The sequence below is a fragment of the Carya illinoinensis genome, chromosome 5 (genome assembly GCF_018687715.1).
Source record: "Carya illinoinensis cultivar Pawnee chromosome 5, C.illinoinensisPawnee_v1, whole genome shotgun sequence".
NCBI lineage: Eukaryota > Viridiplantae > Streptophyta > Magnoliopsida > Fagales > Juglandaceae > Carya > Carya illinoinensis.
In genome coordinates this window covers 9,053,428-9,074,873 of record NC_056756.1, presented here as the reverse complement: position 1 = coordinate 9,074,873, position 21,446 = coordinate 9,053,428, and the positions used below count along the sequence as shown (strand labels likewise).

Here is a 21,446-nt window from a genome sequence, read left to right as displayed (position 1 = left end):
TTTGTAAAGGTAGTGCTACTTTGCCTCCTCAATTTGCTTACTTGGTGTGCCTCTTAGTGCAAATCGTATTTTTCTTCTTTACTTTTTTTAAAAATATTTTTTAAACATGTTTAAACATAAAAAAAAAAAATACTAATACGTTAATAGTTACTTTCTTAACCATTAAGTAAAAAAATATTAAAGAAATAAAATGAAATATATGAACAATCAAATTGAAGGGACAAACGTAGGGGTCATATATAGTATCATTTTCCTATTTGCAATAGTTAAAAATACAATAACTCAACATGATTGTGAAAAGACTCAGACCCCATTTAGATAGTATTGAAAGTATTTCATCCTGTTTAGTGAAAGTGTTTCATCATATTATTATAATTTTTTTAAATTTTTATTCAAAATATAATATAAAATTTAGTATTTTCAAATCTCAAAATAATAATAATATTAAAAAAATAATATTTTAATAATATTTTATTTAATTTTCAAAGTTCAACTTTTATCTAAAATTATTTTATTACTTCTCACCATCCAAACCATACTTAGTCACTGCAGATCCTTTGACGTACGTGTTGGTGATGGTATCCTGATGAAAAAAAAAGGAACATCTCGGAGCTGTACAAGGCGGCCGGAGCTACCCATCGATCATATTAACGCGATCATATTAACGAGGATGCATCATAGTGCTGATGTAAGAAGCCATTATGCATGAGAGAGAGAGAGAGAGAGAGAGAGAGAGAGAGAGAGAGAGAGATCATGATTAGGATTACTCTCTTAATGGATCACAGACAATATGTTTTTTAATTGCAGCATATTCAAAAATAAAACTAGAAGGCGTGGCTTAGGTTGGAAAGATAACGACTTGAAGAATTGAGGTGTTACAGGTGTACAGTTATTGCCTAATGCTTCTGTTGTAAATTTGCTGTCTCGATCATGCATGGCCCTCCAGCCCCGCAAAAGACTAAACAAACGAAGACATGCATATCCAATCCAGATCTTTTCCTTTACTAGCTTGTTACCAAATTACTGTAGGAATCATTTTAATTTTACCTTGTCCGATTTCTCTTGCAAAATCATTCTCTTCAAATTATTGGCTAACCTTTATCAAATCAATCTCTTAGCTTTTGCTTTGCACTTCATTAAGATAAGCTTTTTTCCTTTTGATAACTACTAATTACTAGCTAGCTTATATATATTTGTGTTGTCGTTATGCCTGACATATTCTTCTTCTTCCTGCAGTTGGTGGCAAATATTTTTAAGTTTTAACCACATGACCATCAGCCACGTACAATACTAAACACTATGATTGCAAAAATGGTGATTTGGAGAGAATTGTGGTGCTTAATGATGAGTATATATATGAAAATATACATCCTAATTATATCTAGCTAGCTTATTAATTATTCAACCAGCTTCGTTTTTCATGATTCTATTTATGCATACGATAGTTAGCAGTATAAGTGGCCTGCATCATGTCATCTTCAACATGTCCATCATTAATCTGAACACCACGAAATTTGACTAAATAATTAGTTCATGACTACTTTTCTTTTCAGTACGTACCGGTAGTGCACATCGAGTAAGAAATTGAATCTTGTACGTACTTGTATTTTTAGGTTGATTTAGATGTTATCAATAATTTGCACTTTGACTAAAATTTGAGAGGAAGTATTGGAAAAGAGCTAGCACTAGAGGCCGAGGGCGTGTTACATGATCACTAGCCAACATTGCAATATCACCTGGCCTCTCGATCTTCTTTGTAAGTTCTATTCAAGTTATTATCCTCCTAGATCTTCTGTATTTAAGACCCCACGATCTCCAGATAATTTTCCAAGTATCCTTCAGCTTCACCCTCTCTCTCTCTCTCTCTCTCTCTAGCAAATCATTTCCGCCATTTCATAGCCATGTTACCAAGGAGTCGTACACTTCCATCCAGGATCCACCATGGCGCGGTAAGACAAATCTAATCCGACCATCACTTTCATATATGCATGTTGAGATACTTGGTTCTCTTATATCTTATAATATATGCCCATCTTCCTCTGATCAGGTAGAGGAGAGGCATGACTTCAGGCACTACCTGCAAGTAGAAGTCCAACCTAAAACCCAGGGTACCGAGGCTGAATCCATAAACCCTCAGTCCAACTACTCCAAGTGCTTTGATGATGATGGCCGCTTGAAGAGAACAGGTAAACATTACATAATATTTTAGTTTTACTTTATAACAACACTTAATCTTTTTATTTTTATTTTTTTTTATTTCATCGGGAATACCATTTTGAGTGGCCTACCATAGCAAATTTTTTACAATTTCACGAGTACCAAACTCATCATTTAGCCATTTTCCTTATTGCCATATCTATCTAATTTAGCAGCTTCTTTAAACAGGTACAAATTGATATGTTATGTGAGACCTTTATAATTACATGTTGGTAAAACTGATATCCAGTGAGCACATGGAACTGATTATGATAACGATATATGGTGATGCAGGGACTTTTTGGACTGCAACTGCACACATTATTACTGCGGTCATTGGTTCTGGAGTGCTGTCATTGGCATGGGCCATAGGGCAGCTTGGTTGGGTTGCAGGACCTGTCGTCATGATCCTCTTTGCCCTTGTTAATGTCTATACCTCGGGCCTTCTAGCACAGTGCTATAGGTCCGGTGACCAAGTGACCGGACAGAGAAATTACACCTATATGGATGCTGTCAAGGCTAACTTGGGTGAGGGATAGTTTCTGTCGTTTCAAGATAGGGGATTATATTTTGTCATGATTCTAAAAGTCGTCCATGTGAGATTGCAGGGGGAAAAAAGGTAATGTTATGCGGGTTGATTCAGTATATAAATCTATTTGGAATTGCGATAGGGTACACAATTGCAGCATCAGTCAGCATGATGTGAGTTTCCCAAGCATATAATTCACACATGAATTTTGCATTCTGTTTTATAATCTTTGTAGTTTGTAACAAAAAAGTTTGTAATTTTGAAAGTATATCCACTCTTATATTCGTGTTGAGCTCAATTTAGGGCGATAAAGAGATCAAACTGTTTCCATAAAAGTGGTGGGAAAGATCCGTGTCACATGTCCAGCAATGGGTACATGATAACATTTGGAATCATAGAGGTGATATTCTCTCAGATTCCGGACTTTGATCAAGTGTGGTGGCTCTCTATAGTCGCAGCAATTATGTCATTCACATACTCCAGTGTTGGTCTTGGTCTTGGCATAGGCAAAGTAGCAGGTATAAACATGCATATGAATAATCGTTACTCAAATTAAACTGGAAATTATATAGCATCAAAAGAACAACTAACATATGTATGAGACACCGCTAATCTTTAAATGGCAGAAAATGCGAGTTTCAAAGGAAGTCTACTGGGCATTAGTATAGGGACAGTAACACATGCCGGAACAGTCACTGCTACACAGAAGATGTGGAGGAGTTTGCAAGCTCTTGGAGCTATTGCCTTCGCATATTCTTTTTCCATCATCCTCATTGAAATCCAGGTACTTTAGTTAGATATCTGCCAATCTTTTGCCCACAGATTAGATTAAATATCTCGTGAAGTCCAAAACATATTGGTCATTGGACAAAGTTCAATTAATTCAACTTATGGAATAATTTGTGCAAATTGTTTGCCTAAGCAGGACACAATAAGATCTCCTCCTGCAGAACACAAGACCATGAAGAAAGCTACTTTGTTCAGCATCGCTGTAACGACAGTGTTCTATATGCTGTGTGGAGCCATGGGATATGCAGCCTTTGGTGATGAAGCTCCCGGAAATCTTTTAACTGGATTTGGATTCTACAACCCCTACTGGCTACTAGATATTGCAAATGTAGCCATTGTTGTCCACCTCGTTGGTGCATATCAGGTATAGCTCTAGCAGCAATAGAAACCCAATTTCTGTGCACCTCTTGGCTTGGGTAAGCTTACGAGGTTTTTATTCTTTAAATCTCAAATTAATCACGTGTCAACTGCAGGTCTTTTGCCAGCCTTTGTTTGCATTCATAGAAAAATGGAGTGCGCGGAAGTGGGCCAAGAGTAATTTTGTAACAGCCGAATATGACATCCCTATCCCCTTCTTTGGTATTTATCAGCTTAACTTCTTCCGTCTAATATGGAGAACAATCTTTGTTATTTTGACAACCCTCATCTCCATGCTCATGCCTTTCTTCAACGATGTTGTTGGGATACTTGGGGCCTTTGGATTCTGGCCATTGACAGTTTTCTTTCCCATTGAGATGTACATCTCTCAAAAGAAGATTGCACGTTGGACAAGCAGGTGGATAGGGCTTCAGATGATAAGTATGACATGCCTCTGCATTTCTATAGTCGCTGCAGTCGGCTCCTTTGCTGGAGTTGTTCTGGATCTCAAGACTTACAAGCCATTCAAAACTAGTTATTAAGAAAGAGCCATGATTACCCGTATTATTTTTGGGGTTCTAGTAAGGAATAAACCCAAACTAGCTGCTTCTTTTTATCAGAAAGAAGTTTCGAAGTAATTTTCATCTTTAATAACCAAGTATTTGATAGTTTTGTCAATATGGCCTAACCACACACACATCCAAGCATGACATGAAAGACTAATGACGTGTTTTTGTCTTTGTGATAATGTATAAACTTGTTTCATGGATCGGAGTATGATACCGACCATGACGTAGCTAATTAAATACCCTGGTGTCTGGATCAACAAAAATGCAAATGGACTGTAGGTTTAATTTGATGGCACTAACCAAATTACAGATATCATCTGATCCAATATTGAAGTATAGAAAAAGAACAAAATAATACGACGGGCTAACAGCTACCAAGGAGCTTGGCCTCTGCTAAATGTAAGAAGCTAAGATGAAGTGCTTTTAGTGTAACTAACTGTATCCGCTATTCATTAAAAAGAAGGTAAAACGCCTGCCATTACTTATTATATTTAGCCTTCAGTTCAGCAGAATTCGCTGCAGCAGCAGCTTTTGCAAGAGTTGTGGGTTTGACTACGCTCTTGGGGTTGATAGCCTTTCATATCTTGTACACAGCCCAAGCGGCACCAATGGTATGTCCTGCTGCATCAAGCCCCTCATTTGTCGCTTGTGCTGCTTGTTCTCCATACCTGCAATGACCCAAAAAATACTTCAATTTTTTTTCATAGCTTCCTACCATGCATCTTTAAGATAACGAGAGAAACAGGGTACAAATATTAAATGTTGGCCAGATCCAGACATGGAGACAGGTACAATAGCTGCCTTCCCCAATTTGGACATGTTTTCCAAGTTAAAAGTAAAATTCCAAACCAAGCTACAGAAATTTGTATTTCATCAATGGCATATGACTGACGATAATCACATAGGCTAATGAACATTAGTGGGGTAAGACCTTGCCAAAAAATTGTAAGAAAGAAGATAGGAATCATGGTGATTATATTCATGACACCAATGCTGATGCAATTACCGCATCAATTCTACAGTCACATTAGGAATTACCTCTGTAAAACAAGCCCAGTTGTCACCACTGAAGTAGTTGACATGACATTCCTTCCGGCAAGTTCAACAGCATCGCAGACCTTGCCTACAAAAACACACACAGAACACACATTTGAGTGGCAGAAGCATGACGTATGCCATATTTTACATCCCAAATCTTTGGTCAACTCAAATAGCTCATCTATCTTTCCGTTTTCCAAGAGCCTCCTTTTGTCTTATGATACTTCCAATCCCAAATTAAGCCCTAGAGATCTGTCTTTATATTTAAGCTTGCGTACGTATGAATAATGAAATATAACATCTAGACGAAAGTTGAATTTCCCATTTCACCATACATTAGGAATATGATGCCTATAGCAAGTTCCAACTACAACAGATTGTTACTTAAAAAAAAAAACTACAACAGATTGTCATCGGAATATGGCTGTTGATCCAATTACTTGACTTTCCAAACAAGTAGTTATGAGTAAGTTCTCTTTCCTTAAGAAGTCTGAAAACAAAGCTAGAAGTAGCCAATGAATAAAAAAAATTGCAGTTCCAAAGTAGCTATACACGAGTACAAACTAAAAACTTCAATTTGTCAGCCCGCTCTGGCATTCAAGGACAAGTCAGGCGTATATAGATGAGGAAACATTAAAGCTTTCCACTAGTTGTAACTTGTAAGATTTCAAAATATCTTGCTGTCAGGCACAAAAGGGCATTCCGTGCTTAGCAACATCAACATGTACAGTTGTAGCTTTGTGCAAATTCATTATATGGATGGTGCTAGAGGGCCGGCCTTACCGTTGGGTGTACTGCTAACTTAAATATAAAATTGTCTTTTTTATCATTTTTTTTTTGTGAATATTTTTTTTACATCCTTAATTATTAATAAAAAATTAAAAAAATACATAATTTTATTAATAACCACTTTGTTAACTATTAAGTAAAAAAAAAAAAATTAAAATACATGTACGGTAAGTTTGAGAGGCTCCTCTAATATTTTCCTTTACTATATGTGTTGGCGTGCAACCTAGTGGTAGCTCCAATTTGCTCAATGGTAATTTACCCATATTTAGTACAAAAAAAAAGAGGACGACACCCCCTCCCCCGGGGTCATATTTTTTAACGAAGAAAAATGCAAAAACAAACAACTGCAGATACAAACAATCAAAGTCACATATTGAACAGATTGAAAAAACAAATGAAGTAATGTGAACTTACTTGATCCATCCAAAGAGGCAAGGACAATCTCTCCAGGGGGGAGGCTGAAAAATTTCTTGCCCACTTTAGAGTTCACTAACGAGCTTGTCAAGAATCCGGACACTTTATCAACCCCAGAAAGGACTCCAGAAGCCATCTTCTCTGACATCTTTGTCAACTTTTTAAACCTAAAAGATCATCAACAAGATACTTCCATATAAAATGAATAAAATCAAGAACAAAAACAGGGGCAGAAATTACAATATAGAATATTGAAGAGGAAACAAGGGCCTGAACTACAAAATAGAAAGGAAGCTGTAAATCTTTCGTCAGAGGTCAAACAATTGAAAAAGTAGATCATATATGCATTGAACAAATAATGCAACAGGACTTCCAGGCTCTCCACTCTGCGTTGGCGAGTGCTGGCGAATGATATGTTCTTGTGAGCCATGTTTATCACTATGGTCAGAAAAATGGATATTCACCGAACCATCTCCCCGGCCTTCCCAATCACAATGATTGTGTGATTGTGTTTAGGTAGTAAGGTGATGTCAAATACTTTGTAAATAATAGTAAAAAAATATTAATAAAATTTTAAATAATAAATAGTAATAAAAAGTGGATAAAAAATAATAATAAAATAATTACTAACTTATTTTGAAAACTCTTTGATTCCAAGAAAGCTATTAAAAATAAGCAAACTTGCTATTGGAGGGTGAAGAAGGATAAAGATGACTAACTGAATATACATTATTAGCTAACCAACTCAAATAAAGACATTAACGCATATCTTATCAGAGATTAGATTTCAAACCTTTTTATCCTTCTCATTGCTGATGGACTAATCTCTGAATTGGATATCTGGCCCATCCTCTTCATCAAGAACTCGTTTCCCCATTTCAGCCTGTCCACTGTCACATCACCGCACCACAAGGTCCCTCTGATCATCTGCCCCGACCCTGCGGCAATCAGCCTCGCCACGTGCCCATTATAGTCCTCGACATTCGGTGCCAATGTTGTCCAGTACGCGGCCAAGCTCTCCCCTATTAATTCTGTTGAGTTTGGCTTGATTTCCTGCTGAAAATGTGTTTTTTGGGGTTTGCTACAGTGCCGCTACAGTGCCGCTCGACCTCCGCTCGAGCGAACTCATCCAGAGAGTTCCGCTCGACCTCCGCTCGAGTGAAATCTTCCAGAGAGTTTCGCTCGACCTCCGCTCGACAATCCGCTCGAGCGAGAATGCAACCCTAACGTGCGCTCGACACTTCGCTCGACGTCCGCTCGAGCGAATGTTCTGACTAGCGCCTTGTCCTATAAATACATCATTTTCTCTTCATTTTGTAGAGTCTTTAGCAGCCAAGTTAGAGAGAGTTTTAAGAATCCTTTTGTATACAATCCTAAGAGTCCATTGAGTGTATTGGGGCTTTAGGATTGAGGATTTTGTGATCAATACTCTTGTACTCCATCCTTGTTCATAGTGAAATCTTTGAAACCGACCCCGACAGTGGACGTAGGCTCACATTGAGCTGAACCACTTAAATCTTGGTGTTCTTTGTGTGATTGTTGTTTATTTTGTTGCTTCCGCTATTATTTACTTCAACTTAGCCTTTGTTTGTTCGGTCCATTCCCAACAAACTGGTATCAGAGCGTCAAGCTCTTTGCAAAATCTTGAGGAATGGCTATGGCAAAGTTTGAAGTGGAGAAATTCGACGGTCAAAACAGCTTTAGCTTATGGCGCATCAAGATGAAGGCTTTGTTACGACAACAAGGCTTGTCGAAAGTTTTGGAAGGGAAGGTATCCGAAGATTCTCCTGCATCGTCAAGAGAAGAAGATGAGAAGGCACATAGTATTATTTTGTTGTCACTATCAGATGGAGTTTTGAGGGAGGTTGCCGATGAGGAGACGGCTTTCGGTCTTTGGTCCAAGCTTGAGAGCTTGTATATGAAAAAGTCGCTCACCAACCGTTTGTATTTGAAGCAACGGTTATACACGCTCAAAATGAAGGAAGGTACTCCTATCTCTGAACACTTAGATGAATTTAATAAGATTATCATGGATTTGAGGAATATTGATATTAAGCTTGATGATGAGGATCAAGCATTAATTGTGTTGTGTTCGTTGCCGGTATCATTTGAAAATTTTGTAAACTCGATGTTGTATGGTAGAGACACCATCTCTTTGGTAGATGTAAAATCTGCTTTGAACTCTAAGGAGTTGATAACAAAATTGGGTGTACAAGGCACGGATAGTCAAGCCAGTGGTTTGTTTGTTAAGGGTTCATCTAGTAGGGGTAGATCACATGAGAGAAGTGCAGAGAAGAACAGGAGTAAATCCAGGGGCAGTTCACAGTCGAAATTTAACAAGAAAAATGTTAAATGTCATTACTGCCATAAATTTGGTCATTACAAAAATGAGTGTTCTAAATTGAAAAATAGAGAGGAAGGCACTAGTTCTTCTAATGCTGTTAGCGTTGCTGATGAAAAGTCTAACGGCGTAGATATTGTTCTAGCAATTAGTGGCTCAAATAGTCGCTATGGTGACAAGTGGGTCATGGACTCAGCTTGTACCTTTCATATGTGTCCCAAGAGGGACTGGTTCACTACCTATGAGTCAGTCAACGGTGGCTCCGTTTTGATGGGAAATGATATGGCATGTAAAATTGTTGGAATTGGTTCAGTTAGGATTAAGATGTTTGATGGGATTGTCAGGACATTGTCTAATGTTCGACACATCCCAGATTTGAAGAAAAATCTTATTTCCTTGGGCACTCTTGATTCTTTAGGTTTCCGGTATACCGGTGAAGGTGGAGCTATTAAAGTCAGTAAGGGCTCCATGATTGTAATGAGAGGAGATATGACAGATGGTCTTTATTTCCTTCAGGGCAGTACATTGACAGGTACAGCTGCAGTGTTTGTTTCAGATAATCCAGACTCAGACAACACCCGTCTATGGCACATGCGTTTGGGTCACATGAGTGAAAAGGGGATGTCTATCCTGAGTAAGCAGGATTTGTTGTGCAATCAGAAGATAGGAAAACTTGAATTCTGTGAACATTGTGTGTTTGGAAAACAGTGCAGGGTTCAGTTTACTACAGGAGTTCACAGAACTAAAAGTACTGTGGACTATATTCATTCTGATCTTTGGGGTCCATCTTCAGTTCCATCGAAAGGTGGAGCCCAGTATTTGCTTACCTTTATTGATGATTACTCACGGAAGGTTTGGACTTATTTTCTGAAACGTAAGAGTGATGTATTTGCTAACTTTAAACAATGGAAGGTTTTGATTGAAAATCAGACAGGCAAGAAGGTTAAGCGACTCTGAACCGACAATGGTATGGAATTTTGCGGAAGTGACTTTGATGAATTCTGCAAAAATGAAGGCATAGTGAGGCACCGCACAGTGAGACATACTCCACAACAAAATGGAGTAGCTGAGCGGATGAATAGGACTCTTTTGGAGAGAGCCCGTAGTATGCTTTCAAACGCCGGCTTGTCTAAAGATTTTTGGGCTGAAGCAGTCAACACAGCTTGCTATTTGGTTAACCGCTCTCCAGCCACAGCTATTGGTTTAAAAACTCCAAATGAGGTATGGTCAGGTACTCCCTCTGATTATTCAAATTTGAAAGTTTTTGGTTGTCCTGCATATTTCCATGTTAATGATGGAAAACTTGAGCCAAGGGCAAAGAAGGGCATATTCATTGGATATGCTAGTGGGGTGAAAGGATTCAGGTTATGATGTACTGATCCCAAATCACCTAAGCTTGTAATTAGTAGGGATGTAGTATTTGATGAACAATCCATGCTTAATCCGAGGAAGGAGTTTACTGTATCTACAGGTGAAGAGCAGAGCAATGGCAAGAAGGTGGAGTCACAGGTTGAGGCTTCAAAGGGGGTGCCAGACGACACCCAAGATCATGTCACTTTAGATGAGCATGATCCTGATTTTGATGATGGCGCACAGCGTGAGCAAGATTACAGTATTGCTACTGGTAGACAAAGGAGGCAGATCAGGCCACCTCAAAGATATGCTCATGCAGATATGGTGATGTATGCACTTACTACAGCAGAGGACATAGATGGTCAAGAGCCTTCCAGTTATTCAGAAGCTGTCAAAAGTAAGGAGTGTGCACAATGGTGCGCAACAATGACTGAGGAGATTGAGTCTCTTCACAAGAACCAAACTTGGGATTTGGTTAAGTTGCCTAAGAAGACGAAGACTGTTGGTTGCAAATGGGTTTTCAAAAGGAAAGAGGGAATCCAAGATGTTGCAGATGCAAGGTACAAGGCACGCTTGGTTGCAAAAGGCTATAGTCAGAGAGAAGGCATCGACTTCAACGAAGTTTTCTCTCCAGTTGTGAAACACAGTTCGATCAGGGTGATGCTTGCCATAGTGGCAGCACACGACTTAGAGCTTCAGCAACTTGATGTTAAAACAGCGTTCCTGCATGGTGACCTGGAGGAGACCATTTACATGCATCAGCCGGAGGGGTTCATTGTTCAAGGCAAAGAAGATCATGTGTGCAGATTGAAGAAGTCATTGTATGGTTTAAAACAGTCTCCGAGGCAATGGTATAAACGCTTTGACTCTTTTATGATAGATCATGGTTATGTGAGGAGTAGCCATGATTGTTGCGTTTATTATAGGCAGTTATCTAATGGGTCTTTCATCTATTTGCTACTTTATGTTGATGATATGCTTATTGCTGCTAAAAGCATATCTGACATTAGTTTGCTGAAAACTCAACTTAGAAATGAGTTTGAAATGAAAGACTTAGGTGCTGCAAAGAAGATTTTGGGGATGGAGATCCACAGAGATAGGAAAGCTGGAAAGTTGTATTTGTCTCAAGGAAAGTACATTGAGAAAGTTCTTCGGAGGTTTGGAATGTCTGATTCCAAACCAGTAAGTACACCACTTGCTACGCATTTTAAACTTTCAGCATCCCTATCTCCTCAGACAGATGAGGAGGAACGCTTCATGGCTAGTGTTCCTTATTCCAGTGCAGTTGGCAGTATTATGTATGCAATGGTTTGTACTCGTCCAGATATTTCACAGGCAGTGAGTGTTGTTAGCAGGTACATGGCTAACCCGGGTAGAGCTCATTGGCAGGCTGTGAAATGGATACTCAGGTATCTGAAAGGTACTTCGAACCTTGGTCTAATATTTGATAGAGAAACTGACTACAATTCAAGGGTGGTTGGTTATGTTGATTCTGATTATGCTGGGGACTTGGATAAGAGAAGATCATTGACAGGGTATGTTTTCACTTTATGTGGCTCTGCTATTAGTTGGAAAGCAACACTACAATCTACTGTTGCTTTATTAACTACAGAAGCAGAGTATATGGCAGCAGCTGAGGCTGTTAAGGAGGCCATTTGGTTGAAAGGTTTGATCAGTGATTTGGGATTACAGCAGGATGCAATTTCAGTATTTTGTGACAGCCAAAGTGCAATACATTTGACCAAAAATCAAATGTATCATGAGAGGACAAAGCATATTGATGTCAGGTATCATTTCCTTCGGGAAGTTGTTACAGAGGGCGTGTTAGAAATTTAGAAGATTGCTACTACTGAAAATCCAGCAGATATGATGACAAAGCCAGTTTCAGTATACAAGTTCAAACTTTGCTTGGACTTGATTGGTGTTTGGGGTATGTGATTCCCTTAGGGGATTTGGTGGAGGGGTTTCGGTTTCTTGGTTAATGGTTTTTTGTTTAGGCTTGACGGAATTCAAGCCAAGGTGGAGATTTGTTGAGTTTGGTTTGATTTCCTGCTGAAAATGTGTTTTTTGGGGTTTGCAACAGTGCCGCTACAGTTCCGCTACAGTGCCGCTCGACCTCCGCTAGAGCCACGCTCGAGCGAACTCATCCAGAGAGTTCCGCTCGACCTCCGCTCGACAGTCCACTCGAGCGAAATCTTCCAGAGAGTTTCGCTCGACCTCCGCTCGACAATCCGCTCGAGCGAGAATGCAACCCTAACGTGCGCTCGACACTTCGCTCGACGTCCGCTCGAGCGAATGTTCTGACTAGCGCCTTGTCCTATAAATACATCATTTTCTCTTCATTTTGTAGAGTCTTTAGCAGCCAAGTTAGAGAGAGTTTTAAGAATCCTTTTGTATACAATCCTAAGAGTCCATTGAGTGTATTGGGGCTTTAGGATTGAGGATTTTGTGATCAATACTCTTGTACTCCATCCTTGTTCATAGTGAAATCTTTGAAACCGACCCCGACAGTGGACGTAGGCTCACATTGAGCTGAACCACTTAAATCTTGGTGTTCTTTGTGTGATTGTTGTTTATTTTGTTGCTTCCGCTATTATTTACTTCAACTTAGCCTTTGTTTGTTCGGTCCATTCCCAACAAATTCCTTATTCTCCTTCGACTCCAACACCCCAGGAAACATCTCCCTCGCCACCGAGCCATCCAATACGTCCCAGCTCCCAATTTCTCCCATCTTCTGTACCGAAAAACAGCTAGCATGACGGCCGCCTCGTCCTTCGCCAACGACCACTGAAAATCATCTCCGACACGGGCAAGAACCGCGACGACATTTTCGCCTTGCCTAAGACTAACTATCTCGAGCTCACCGCAAGCGAGCTCGACGCTATGGTCTTTCTCGATAAGGTGCACTAGTGCGCCTGGGACCTTGACCAAAACATCTTCCGAGGGTTGTAGCAAGTGTGAAGAGGCCTCTGAAACGTCATTGTCGACAGCCGGGAATAGGTTCTCTGCGAGTTCTTTTACGTCGATGGAAGGGTATAGGGACGAAGAGGAAGTGGCTTCTGGGTTAGAGAAGATGACTTCCTGGCTTGTGTTCTGAGAGGGCTTCGAAGCTGACATAGTTGAGTTTGTGACTATTCGATTGAGGGAGAAGCTGAGAGGAGATGGGACGGGTATTTAGGTCGTGGTATCGAATGGAAGGCTGGAAATATTTTTAAAATAATTAATTATATATTATATTTATTAATAGTATTTTTAGGTTGATTTTGAAAATTGTGAATTATTTTGTAAGGAGAGAAGATAATGAATATAATATATATAGGTGTTAATGCCTTCGGTTTACTCAGAGGGTTTGTGAGTTCGAGTCACAAGCATTGCAACGCACTGCATGCGGCTTCCATGCATGAGGCGCTGTAACAAATGGGAAAATTTGATTCCCAGAGCGCGCTCATTGTGGTTCGAACTGGTGCCAAGGAGAAACGAAGTGACAACAAACATAATATATATACTTATTCCAAATAGTTTTCAGAATAACTTTTCAATTGTATCCTTTGGATATATAAATAGACTCATTGCCATGTCAATTAATAATGTTACCTTTTTTTACTCAAATTTAAATTATTTCATTATTATAACTTTTTCATATTTCTATATAAAATATAATAAATAATTCATTTTTTTTCAAATCTAAAACAAAACTAATATTAAAAAATAATATTATAATAATATTTTATTCAACTTTCAACAAAACATCTCATCTGAACTGTGTATCCCCAAAATTTCAATTTCGAAATTCTCTCTCTCCCAAATATTTAATTTCTTCAAAACTTGTTAGAATCTGTTTATTCTTGAGAAAATAGATTTCTAATTTATTGGTTGAATAGTCAAATTGAAGTGTATTTGAGGTCTAATTTCATGTGTACATAATACTATTAAACAAACAAACTTGTTTTGAGTTTTATTTTATCTTGGAGACAAATTCACTTATAATCCGTGTGCATACCGTAATTGATGGAGACGAATATTATCTTAAGAAAAGCGACATTGTAACGTACCTTGAAGCAAACTTTCTCTCATTATTTTTGTTTTGCAGCCCCTTTTGTACCGAATATTTGATTACTAATGACACTTAGTCACTACAATAAAAAACACTTTTGCCGGCGATTTTAAATCGCCGCAAAACGTAAAAAAATCACCGGCAAAGATCTATCCCAGCGATTATAGACTCGCCGGATACCGCTACTATCAGCCATTTTATCTATACTGCCGCGAACTTACAAAATCACCGTGAAATATGGAATCTTTAGCGGCGATTTAGAAATTGCTGCAAAATAAATTTTCGGCGCTTACTTAAATGCCGGAAAATAAATCACAAATGGAAATTTATTTAGCTGCGTTTGTGAAATCGCTGGGTATTTATTTTGTAGCGATTTCGTAAATGCCAGTAAATAAATTATCCGTTTTTAAAGTTGATAACGGCGAAAAATAATTCGCTGTCAAATAATTTAACGGTGATTTCTCAAACGCCGGCAAATAAATCACAAAAAAGAAATTTAGATACCGGTGTTTGAAAACTTGCTATCAAATTATTTGACAGCGAATTATTTTTCGCCGTTATCTAGTTTACCGGTGTTTACGAAATCGCCGGAATATCAATTTTCGTTTGGAAAATAATTTCCCGGCCTTTTCAAAATCGCCGAAACTGAATTTCACAGCGATTTGTAAAACGCCGGTAGTTGGTTTAAGAAACCGATAATTATTTCCGACGTTTTATAAATCGTTGTCAAATCAATTTCACAGCGGTTTCACAAACGCCGGAATATCATTTACCGTTTGGAAATTCATTTCCCGGCGTTTGTGAAATCGCTGGAGTTTTACCTTGCAGCGATTTCGTAAACGCCGGTAAATAAATTATCCGTTATTAAAGTATATACCGGCAATAAATAATTCGTTGTCAAATAATTTAACGATGATTTTTAAATCGCCGTAATATAAATTGCCATTTTGAAATATATATGCCAGCGATTTTAGTATCGTCGGAAATTGAATTACCAACAATTTTTTTTAATTGCAATTTTATTTATGCTGTTTTGTAAATTTTTGGTGGCGATTGAAAAATCGCTGAAAAATCCTAAAAATTAGAAATTTTAATAACCCAGTATTCCTACAAAGGTCTCATTTAAATGACACCCAATAAGAATACTAGGTCTCATTTTTCACCCATTAATCATGAAAATCAAATATTTTCCATTCATTCATCCAAATGTACCTGATTGATATGAGTAGCTAATTAATTATCCATACATCAACAAATTTACAATCTATCATTCTTTTGACCTGAAGTCGTCAATGAGACCAAAGTCATATATATTTTTACACTGGGTGGTGCATTATATTGATCATATCAAGTACAAGCTGAGCTAATGATTATGTAAAGAGATTAATCATCACTAATATTTTTATAGTTCAAGCCTTTACTACATCCAAAATCAAAGAGCTACCAAGTTGTCTGTTGGTGCCTTCAGTGCACGCCAATGAACAACACTTAAGTTTTGAAGAATGTTCCCATCTGTTTAAAATAAGCAAAACAAAGACAAACTCATGAGCACCCTATATGACATAAATAGTTCTTTCTTGAAAAAAAAAATAGTACAAATCATTTAAATATCGATAAGTTGGAATGTGACTGAACACTGAAGGCATATATTGATAAATAAACTAGAAACTCTCAATTAACCTATTTGGGATGGAAGTATCTCAGAAACCTCAGAACTCTTACTTTCAATAATTCACACCATAACAAAAGCCTCATTCAAAATGTCATTAGGGGGCTTTGATATTCTATAGTTACCTAAAATAAAATTGTTTGGTCGATTTGAAATATGAGACTTACACTGTGCTAGTGTTGCCTATATTTGTGAAGTTGTTTTCCTGAATTGTAAATTTTTTATGGTATAGTGCTCAGCTCATATGAATAAATAAATTGCACTCCCCACCCTTCAAAGATTGTACAGCAGAGAAAAGTTTACCTTAGTCTACAGTGAATGGTAACCTTGCCACAAGCTCATATTTTGAGAAAAAGTGGCATAAGCAGATTACAATAATTTCCGGGCATTTACACAGCCATCTCCATCAAAGACAGATGCAAGATTTGATTCTCTTCCACATCTAGTTTCTGTATTAACAGCAAGACCAGCCTTATGGAACCCTAAGTAACCCGCAGTTCAAACAGAGTATATTTCAGTTTCTGTTGAAATATAGATAAACTGCAGAATAGCCTCCAAATTATATTTTTAGTGTAGGCCTTAAAATCACATCTTAGATACTATATTGTTTCCTTTCACAAAGTCTCCAATATATAAATATATCATGTGGTTACCAAGAGGCTAAAGACTCAATTTTGGCGTTGAGTTATAAGAAGTACACCACCTGATCCAATAAAAAACAACTAACTCTCAGAACATAGTCATATGTCAACAATCTCTCTCATTTCAACTTAAAGCCCCCTTCTTAAAAAAAAATCCTTAATTGTTTAATAATCTTTCTTGCAATTAAGTCTTTAGTCCATCACCAATCATTAACTCAAAACAACAAAATGCAAGGAATCGCAAACCATCTTCCTTACTTTTTGCAACAAAGCCAGTTTCGAATTTATCGTCACTGATATCGCTGTCGTCGTCGAGATCACCATTGACACCCTACAAGCAATATTAACATTAACTGATGACCTGAAAAGAAAACATACAAATGGAAATGCCATGGCCTGTTTAATGCTTATGCTCGCTCAAACAAAATCTAAAAATAAGAGCAATGCCTTAACGTGTTTAATGTTTCAGTGTTATGTATAATACAATAAGAAAACAAAAACAAAAGCAACCTATATTTTAACTCATGCATGATAAAGCACTCAAAAGTTTTCCTACAACTCAAGTGAAACCTATAGCACTCTCAATAGAATAATAGACATAATATCTTCAAACTTTCAAAGCACCTATTACAACTTGATAGAAAAGGGAAAACACAAACCTTGAGATCAAAGACAGGTAGCTCTTCTTCTTCATCTGACTCCCCAACACCAGCATTTACATCAAGCGGAACAACATCCCTCTGCTTGTGAACTGCAAACGCACGGGATTTCTTTTAGCATCATTATTTTCTCCTTGACTAACAATAGGACAGAAATAAAATAATTCAACCCATTTCCATCCTCATTTCTTTATTTGATAAGTAAAATTTTATTAAACCACATAATTAGGGCCCAAGTACACAAGAATAATACAAGAGAAAAACACCTAATTACAAACTAAAGCTGAAAAACAGCACAAGTCATTTAGACTATCTCCATTACAATAATTTTCTATTTATAGGTTCCATCCATTACAATAATCGAAGCCCAAAACAACAAAGTATGATAAAAGAAGTCTTTAATCCCTCCCACTGAGCATTCTAAATTGTCAAAACAGTGCCCATTCCTCTCATTCCAAATACAACACATAAGACAAAGAGGTACTATCTTCCAAACATTGCCTTGAATCCCATTCCAACAGGCCAGGAGGTTCACCACATTGCTTAGGCATCACCCAAGTAATGCCAAGCTTAGCAAAAACCTCATCCCACAAAGCCTTCGACACATCACAATGGAGAAGAAGGTGATCCATTGATTCACCACCCCTTTTGCACATGAAACACCAGTCCATTACTAATAGGTCGCTTTCTCAATTTATCCATCCTCATTTCTTTCCGACAAAATAGTTATCAGTTCACCAAAGAAGTGAAAAAAGTCGACCAAAATCATTAGAATCCCATTAATTTTTTGTCTCCTCGACTAAAAACAGGTACCAACACATACAAGATAAGTATATCCTTCATTCAATAACATTTGACTGTGAGCAGCACAAAAACAACGAATCAAAAAGCATTAAGAAAAGCATAGCATCAAGCACCAACCTGAAATTTACTTTCTTGCTTTCATGTGAGAAAGTGTTTTTTTTTTTTCAAGTAATAAGATATTTCATTGATATAAAGATAGGCATTGCGCAAGTACACTAGAGGCATATGAAAGCATACACCTATTTAAGAACTAAAAACCGTTATAAGGAAATCATGGAAACTGAGACCATTTGGATCTAAAGTAATGGCCCACAAAAACAAAGTCTTCCTAAAAAAAAGCTCCTAAACTCTTCCAAGGAACGTTGATGATCCTCAAAAAGCAACAGAACCACGAAAAAATACTTGCACGAATACTCGCAAAAAGCTTACAGGTGTCGATTTCGTCGTAAGCAGATTACAATAATTTCCGGGCATTAACACAGTCATCTCCATCAAAGACAGATGCAAGATTTGATTCTTAAACACATCCAGTTTCTGTATTAACAACAAGACCAACCTTATGGAACCCTAAGTAACCTGCAGTTCAAACAGAGTATATTTCAGTTTCTGTTGAAATATAGCTAAACTGTACAAACTAAATGAAAGGAAAAGGATGCACCAATACATGGAGTTGGTGCATTATCCAGTGAAATTAAATTTCTAGAAATGAATCTTAAGACCCTTAAGCTTGGGGGCTCATGATCTCTCGACCCGCACCCCTTATATATCCCTGTGAAACACAGAATAAAACTCATCCAAGGAAGAACATAATTTACAATAGCATTCCAGAGGGAAAATGGATCAAAAGCTGCCACCATCTCTAACTATTGACACTAATAACATCTCTACCAACTTGTCAAACAGAAAAATGTAACCATGGGCCCCAAGCAACTTCCATTATTGCATTATTAATTGTACAAGTAATATATACACTACTTGTTGAATCCTACTACTGGTTTTTTTATTCAATCTTGAATAATGTAAAATCTGCAGAATAGCCTCCAAATTATATGTTTAGTGCAGGCCTTAAAATCACATCTTAGATACTATATTGTTTCCTTTCACAAAGTCTCCAATATATAAATATATTATTGAAACCAAGAGGCTAAAGACTCAATTTTGGCGTTGATTTACAAGAAGTACACCACCTGATCCAATAAAAAACAATTAACTCTCATAACATAGTCACATATGTCAACAATCTCTCTCATTTCAACTTAAAGCCCCCTTCTTCAGAAAAAAAGAAGAAGAAATTGTTATATAATCTTTCTTGCAATTTAATTCACCTGTCCATCACCAATCATTTCAGTTTCAGAGCCATGGTGATGGGAAATAATGTCAGGCACTGAGGTTAACCTACCAAAGAAAACATTAAATTGACCATATGAGTTTCATTCATGAAGATTTGTGTGCTCCTTCAAGCCTAAAGTAAGAGAGAACAACCCTTGGAAATTAGTTCTAATAATTCCTTCCAACAACAAATCCTAAAAACACCAACTTATGTGCTGTATTTCCTCAAATTATCGTTTATCACATCTCAAAATCTCAAATCTTTAGGAGCTAAACGAACCCTAAACTGCATATTCCTACCAAAAACAATTACTTGGAGGTCCACATTATTATGATAATTGAGGTTAGCTGAAACCTGAAACACACCATCATGGAATGGAGGAATACTTTGAAGAAGTCTATTGTGGTCATGGTTGTTGATGCAGCCCAGTGAGAAAATGGCGGTGGTCAAAGAGCTGAAAGAATCCATTCATGCACCCAATCTGCTTCTGCAGATCATGTCATCAGTCATGGTACGCAAAAGCTTTGCAGACAACAAAAGCTTCTCTTTTTTGGTTCATACTCCACAAATTACACTTGTTGCACTTCCGTTAAGATTCCATCTCCAAGAATTGATAACAAAGCGACAGGTGTCCAAGTATATTTTGTTGCAGAATCTAAGATTATACTTGAGATAGTAAAATCACACATTGATAGAATTTGGCTTAGCAAATAATAGAACTCACAATCTTTCCTGAAGTCTATAGTTTTTTCCAGCTACTTGGAGGACAGAAACACTGCACTAGTCCCCACCTTCTAAGTAACAAAAACTCAAGTAACAAAAAAAGAAATGGTTGGGGACCCCAAGACTCGAAAGTTACCACTAGTCCCCACCTTCTAAGTACCATCAAATATAAATCTGCAAGCAAGTTTTGCAATTCTTTTGTATTAATGTTTTTCTGCTTTTCCTCACAGAACAAAATAATCCTTGGTCTTTTGGCTGGATCAAGGAAATGAACCTAGCTAGAGCCTAGAGCATATGCTGGTGTCTGCAGTTTATTATATGAAGGCAATGTTGAATATAAGCTTGGAAGAATGACAAGTAGTGACGACCTTTTCTTATGATGCCATTTAGAACCTATACTAGAATCAAGTTAGAAACAACATATTTGCTTAGCATTTCTTTGATGGAGATGCATGCAACATGCCTCTCTTTCTTACGGTACCTCAATCAGTAGCATTAAAAAGATGATCTAGTACTATGTAACAATTACTCAAAAATCTCGAAAACAGCAAATAATTGATCTTAAGACAAACACGCAAAAAAAGGACAATCATATCACAAACACTTACATCATGTCAATGTTATGTACTTGATAATGGATCCTTCTAACCCTTTTTTCCCTTCAATTATCTTTAAATATTAAAGATAATGTTATATATATATATATTAAATTAAACTGCTATAAAAAGAATTGCAAACCAACCTTCATCCATAGTAAGTTCAAAGGACGCTAGCTGCATCCTCAGTCTTCTTTTGTGCCCCACTGATGACATCATGCTTGCATTGTTTTACAATCTCATGCTTACATCACTTACGAGTTCATTGCAAAGCTCCATATCTGGAAAAAATATATATTGTTATCTAGTAAAACAAATTTTTTACTAATACTACTTGGAGACATCAGAAAATATTCTGATGTCTTAACAATTTAAACTGTGAGCAGTAGATAGTGAACAACCGATTAACAATAAAAATCAATTGTGAAGCCAAGTTGATATATATTAAATTGGACAAGATATATATCTAGTTACGTTCAAGTACACTGGACTATAATAATACTCGGATATGGCTGTTACTTATCAGTAAGTAACACAGATTATCACTTATAACATGTCAAAGGCTGACCAAACATTTGGGGTAAAAATTTGTATG

At 37.4% G+C, this 21,446-nt stretch overlaps 1 protein-coding gene, 1 long non-coding RNA gene and 1 pseudogene across 2 annotated transcripts; 1 reads left to right on the top strand and 2 right to left on the bottom strand.

Annotated features, from left to right (window-relative positions):
- Positions 1 to 1,665: 1,665 nt before the first annotated feature.
- On the top strand, positions 1,666 to 4,697 carry LOC122308895 (amino acid permease 3-like). The gene is made up of 8 exons (XM_043122173.1): positions 1,666 to 1,949; positions 2,048 to 2,186; positions 2,491 to 2,724; positions 2,805 to 2,898; positions 3,029 to 3,243; positions 3,352 to 3,509; positions 3,651 to 3,878; positions 3,988 to 4,697. The coding sequence occupies exons 1-8, from the start codon at positions 1,902 to 1,904 to the stop codon at positions 4,411 to 4,413; spliced, it is 1,542 nt and encodes a 513-aa protein (XP_042978107.1). The 5' UTR covers positions 1,666 to 1,901; the 3' UTR covers positions 4,414 to 4,697.
- Positions 4,698 to 4,701: 4 nt separating this feature from the next.
- On the bottom strand, positions 4,702 to 13,500 carry LOC122308896 (annotated as a pseudogene).
- A 3,542-nt stretch (positions 13,501 to 17,042) lies between these two features.
- LOC122309805 lies at positions 17,043 to 18,649 on the bottom strand. Its single transcript, XR_006242529.1, has 3 exons — positions 18,632 to 18,649; positions 17,399 to 17,490; positions 17,043 to 17,070 (listed from the first exon to the last, which is right to left on the bottom strand). It is a non-coding gene; the product is annotated as an uncharacterized LOC122309805 (long non-coding RNA).
- Positions 18,650 to 21,446: the final 2,797 nt, after the last annotated feature.

Bases quoted from the DNA above. Each gene is read 5' to 3' on its own strand.
- LOC122308895 (XM_043122173.1), top strand. From the start codon at position 1,902: ATGTTACCAAGGAGTCGTACACTTCCATCCAGGATCCACCATGGCGCG. The intron at 2,187-2,490 runs GTAAACATTACA...ATGGTGATGCAG, and splicing joins TGGCCGCTTGAAGAGAACAG to GGACTTTTTGGACTGCAACT. The intron at 3,510-3,650 runs GTACTTTAGTTA...TTGCCTAAGCAG, and splicing joins TCATCCTCATTGAAATCCAG to GACACAATAAGATCTCCTCC.